The sequence below is a fragment of the Lupinus angustifolius genome, chromosome LG05, assembly GCF_001865875.1.
Source record: "Lupinus angustifolius cultivar Tanjil chromosome LG05, LupAngTanjil_v1.0, whole genome shotgun sequence".
Taxonomy (NCBI): domain Eukaryota; kingdom Viridiplantae; phylum Streptophyta; class Magnoliopsida; order Fabales; family Fabaceae; genus Lupinus; species Lupinus angustifolius.
The window spans coordinates 20,464,997-20,469,936 of NC_032013.1; the positions used below are offsets into that span (position 1 = coordinate 20,464,997).

At 32.0% G+C, this 4,940-nt stretch overlaps 1 protein-coding gene across 2 annotated transcripts; it reads left to right on the forward strand.

Annotated features, from left to right (window-relative positions):
• Nucleotides 2,728-4,346, forward strand: LOC109348021 (probable BOI-related E3 ubiquitin-protein ligase 3). Of its 2 annotated transcripts, none has more exons than XM_019588199.1 (3): nucleotides 2,728-3,009; nucleotides 3,145-3,533; nucleotides 3,644-4,346. In XM_019588199.1, the coding sequence occupies exons 1-3, from the start codon at nucleotides 2,958-2,960 to the stop codon at nucleotides 4,292-4,294; spliced, it is 1,092 nt and encodes a 363-aa protein (XP_019443744.1). In that variant the 5' UTR covers nucleotides 2,728-2,957; the 3' UTR covers nucleotides 4,295-4,346. The 2 variants fall into 2 exon arrangements, with proteins under 2 accessions (XP_019443744.1, XP_019443743.1); XM_019588198.1 differs by having other exon boundaries at nucleotides 2,731-3,016; nucleotides 3,149-3,533.

A 4,940-nucleotide genomic window follows, 5' to 3' on the forward strand; every position in this document is an offset into this window, starting at 1 on the left:
TATACAAGTTTTTCTTCTTTTTATGTCCTACTATATAACTCAACTTATTTGGCGTTTTTCCAGGCAAGCCTTAACGTGCTTACACGTGTAGTTGTCATGGCAGCTATGTTTTACTTGTGACATTAAATATAAATATTTGAGAAGAAACATTGTTACTAAATAAATTAAATAATCCTTGTGTGTACAGTAACACATGCATGGGGAAGTGATAACAAAATATACGCAACTATAGATGGAGGGTAGCTAAAAAACAATAATGGATTTGACATATCCAAGTTTATCCACGATTTGAAAATTGCTATGAATAGGTGGATATGGACAAAATGTGAGATACATAGAACATGTATGATATTTATATCATGTATCAAAGCTTAGCTATTTGAATTTAATTAGACCTTTACTAGAAATAGTGCCGATTTTTTTAAAGATGATTTTATCTGAAGAAAGAAATCACCTTGGCATTTAAAAGTACGATAGAAAAGATGCTGGGCGTGTAAGGAATTATGTGGTTTTGGCGAAATAATTTTGGACTTAATATAATAGTAAGATTAATTTCTATTGTGTTTTTCTACTTTCTAGGAGCAAAAATATTTATCAAAGGTTTATAGCCAATTAATTCTTACATTTTACTCTTAAAGGCATTCGTGAAAATTTCAATTTAAACTACATATTAAATTTTCTCACGAATAAAATTGGCCATCACCTATTAAACTTTGAATTCTTTTAGAATTAGCATTGCTTATTTAGTGAACTTTTTTGCCTAAATACTCGATTAAGGTACAAAATACAACCAATATACACATAGTCACTTACAAGTTACAAGATAAATTAATCAATAAAATTATTTTAATTAAATTATTTATAAAATATGGGGACCTTAAGTCATTAAATGAGTTGTTGGCCTAGGGCCTTCCATAGCCTTGAAAAGATACACCATCACATTAAATTTAATATTTTGCCACTTAGTTGATGTCCTTGCTATTTCTTCTAAGTTCAATGCATTGCTTTTTTTTAGTGAAAAAACTTTAGGGAAAAAAGGAAATGTTGCCATCCCTAATAAGTCGTGCTGTAAAAATATATCCTAGATATAATGATTTGCTAATTTAGATGATATTCATTATAGTTTTTTAATATATTCTTTCTTTTTTTCATTATTAATTTTTTTAGTATGAACTTTTAAATAAGGATAACAAAAATATCTGATATGTGAGTACCCATCAAATTACCTATAATGCGTACTGGCATAACAATAGCTTATGAGTAAAAATGAATATCATAATGTCCGTTCAGCAAGTACCTGAATATATATTTTAATTAAATAATTTATATATTTCTATTATTATTTTAACATTATATTTTATCTATTTTTTATTATTATTTCATGATAAACTTATGTAATTGGACTACAATCATAAAATAAATTATTATATTCATATTATATTATTTAAGTATAATTTATTTTTACATATTAATTATTATAAAATATATAAAAATATAATAAAATTTGATAACTTATTAGATACCCGCAAATAGTATTTGTTGCCATCCTTAGAAAATGTAAATAAAGAGGGGATACATTATCACAAAGTTACATCTAATTGAAGTAAGCTTATTTAGAATGAAAGAAGCACATTTACCGGCAACATTTCCCATGACTTAACCAACAACCTGTTCCTCAGAAAAAGCTAAGGAAACTGCCAAAAAGTCCTTCCCTTAAACTGGCTACACCGTACTCCTCCTCCATCTTCTCTGGGCCCCACGTCCTATTCCACGCTGGCAGATCGCACGTGCCCTCCCTCACTGTTCCCCAATAACCCTGCCACGCACGTGTTTCCCTCACCTCGCGGGCCCCACTATTATCACGTTATTGTCCCTTCCACGACCACAAGAAAAAACAACAGCAACGATAAAAAATGTACTTACGTGGCACATCCAATCGGCATGTACCACGTGGCATTTTTCTAATTTTTGATATCTTTTTACTATTTATTTATTGGTTAAAGGAAAAAGTAAATTATGTACTGGCTTCACCAATCTGTAGTACGATAGAGACGGGTTAATATTACTGAAATACCCTTCGAATTGGCCATAACCATTGCACACCGAATCAAATCTCTTTGTTTTGGATTACACAACAAAAAGATCTCGTACTAAACAAATGCTATCTTTAGTATTCAAGTACTTCTATTCTTTCGGTGGTTTAAATTATTTAAGTATTGTGTGATAATTAGAAATTAGGGTAAAAGTAAAAATCTAAAATAATTCTTAGTTTGGATTTTGTTCACAATAGTTTTTGGAGCTAAAATATTGCAAAAGTTAAACACAAAAAATATTACAAATATATGATTTGACTTATATAGGTCTTTGTGAATCTTTAGTAGTTTTTCAAAAAAAGGAAATTAATAATAATAATTTTTTTTTGTACATAATGAAAATTTGTTTCAAAGACTAAACAAGTCTTTACTCGTTAATTTATTTTGTTTAAAGATAAAAAATGTATTCCATGACAATGTATGAATTTTATTCATTATTATTATATATCTATCATTTGTATTTAATCATTATTGATTTAATTGTTTAGAAAATGAATCAAACTGAAGAATAGATGATATAATAACTGTATATAAAGTTTAGACTAACAAATATAATAACATTCTTATTTAAAACCATGTAATAATGACGTGTGGACCTAAGGAAGCCCTACATAAGAACCCACTATACAGCGATGCCACCTCTATTTGCATGCCATTTTATACCTACAAATGCTTTTATCTCTTCATATAGCTCTCTCAAACCACCAAGTACTCTTTCTCCTATAAGGCGAAAACCACTCCCCAAGACTCCAAATAAGTATCAGGTAACAACGCATTAGCCAGAGATAAAGAAGATACACCACAACAAACAAAGCACAATTCTCATTTTCCATTTTCCATTTCTTTTGTGTGTTCATTATTTACATGGCCGTTGAGGCTCACAATCTCAACCACTTCTCTCCTCAATTCATAAACAGCAGCAGGTAATTACCTCTCCTTTTATAAAGCCTTCATTTTGTATCATTCTCATTATAATTTCACTCCCAAAACCTTAACATACTACCCACATCTTATTTTACTATTTTTAAGTGACTTTGTTATATGAATCTTTGCAGAGAAATGATGAATCCTATTGATGCTAGTGTCAATCTCTACAACACAACCCAGATTGGTTACTCTTCGGTACTGCCATTATCCGGCACCACAACTGCCACCGAGAATATTTTCCGGCCACCGTACACCACCTTCAATGTTGCTGATTCATACCCTCAGAAAACCGCCATGAAATCCGATAGCAGCCTCACTTACAACGTTCCCTTATCAAGAAAACATTCAAGGGAGAAGTCCAGTTCAATTAACTACCCTTACCCTTCCTACACCACCACCACCACCCAGCTACAAAACAAAACTAGTTATGGCTCTTTCTCATTCTTTGGTGAAGACCTTTCCCTCCAGTTCCATCAACAACAACTTGATATCAATAACATTATCGCTGAACGAGTAAGTCCAATCTTTTTACATGTTGAAGTTGTTCAGATTGAGCCTTGTCGTTTAGATTCGTTATTTAGTTTTCTTCCAAATTTTAATAATTTTGGCTCATTTTTATTCAGATGGAAACGATAAGGATTGAGCTAGAGGAAAAGAGAAAGAGGCAAGCAATGAAAATTATGGAAGCAATTGAAGATGGTGTGATGAAGAGACTAAAGACAAAGGAAGAAGAGATAGAAAAAATTGGAAAACTCAATCATGCATTAGAAGAAAGAGTGAAATCACTTTGCATAGAAAATCAAATATGGTATGATTTAGCACAAACCAATGAAGCCACCGCAAATGCTCTCCGAAACGAATTACACCAGATCCTTATCCACCATGCCGGCGGAGATGCAACCAGAACCACCATACCACCCGGCGGAGCAGCAGCGGCAGCAGTTACCGACGATGCCAGCTCATGTTGTGGCAGCACTGACAGTTACGATGAAGATGTCAGAAATAAACAAGAGGACAAAAACGAGGGTGAGTGGCGCACGATAATAGAATGCGCAGGGGTGAAGGATAAGGTTGTTGGTTTTATGGGTAATGGCATTATTGGAAATATAAGCAATGATCGAAGATTGTGCAGGAACTGTGGGAAAGAAGAATCGTGTGTGTTAATATTGCCGTGTAGACACTTGTGTTTGTGTACTATTTGTGGGTCCACTCTTCATACTTGTCCTATATGTCAATCCTTCAAAACTGCTAGTGTTCATATTAACATGTCCTAGATTTTTTGAAAGAAAATAGGACACTTTCTCTTCAGTCATAAACATTTTTTCATAAAATGGAGAGGGTGAAAAAGAAAAGACAATGTTCATTTTGATGCAAATTTTCTCAATTTTCTTGTCTATATCTCTTCTTTCTTTTTTGTAAAGATATATGTAGTTATTATATTTTAGATGAATATTAGAGAATGCCATCATATTGTGCCAAAATTTTCATAGCCTGGTGTCTTCAGCAATTTTATTTAGGTTTTTTTCTTCCTTGTTTTTTCCTGGTTAGGTTTTTTTTACCACGGCAATTTTATTTGATTTATTTTAAATTAAAATAAAATAATGCAGTAACGGGTGTCAAAGTATCTGTTAATACTGATTTGTATAGGGTATAGGTAAGAAGAAATTTTGACCCAAAAATTACTCATTTTTTAGTTAATGGAAGGGAAAATTCTAAGTTCCGATCTTATAAATTCAAATTGATCCTAAAATTTTGGGATAATTTAATTAGTTTCAGTAATTAATCCATTCCTCTAGATTTTTAATACCTCAGTTGAGATTTTTCGTTTTTATTTTGGGATTGGATTTTTCCTCCTTATAAGAGCAAAAGTAGGAGGCAATTGAGACAATGGTGTGTTTGAGAGGTATACAATAACTTCAG

Coding starts and splice junctions, on each gene's coding strand:
- LOC109348021 (XM_019588198.1), top strand. CDS start 2,958: ATGGCCGTTGAGGCTCACAATCTCAACCACTTCTCTCCTCAATTCATA. Junction 3,017..3,148: donor CAATTCATAAACAGCAGCAG/GTAATTACCTCT, acceptor GAATCTTTGCAG/AGAAATGATGAATCCTATTG. Junction 3,534..3,643: donor ATAACATTATCGCTGAACGA/GTAAGTCCAATC, acceptor ATTTTTATTCAG/ATGGAAACGATAAGGATTGA.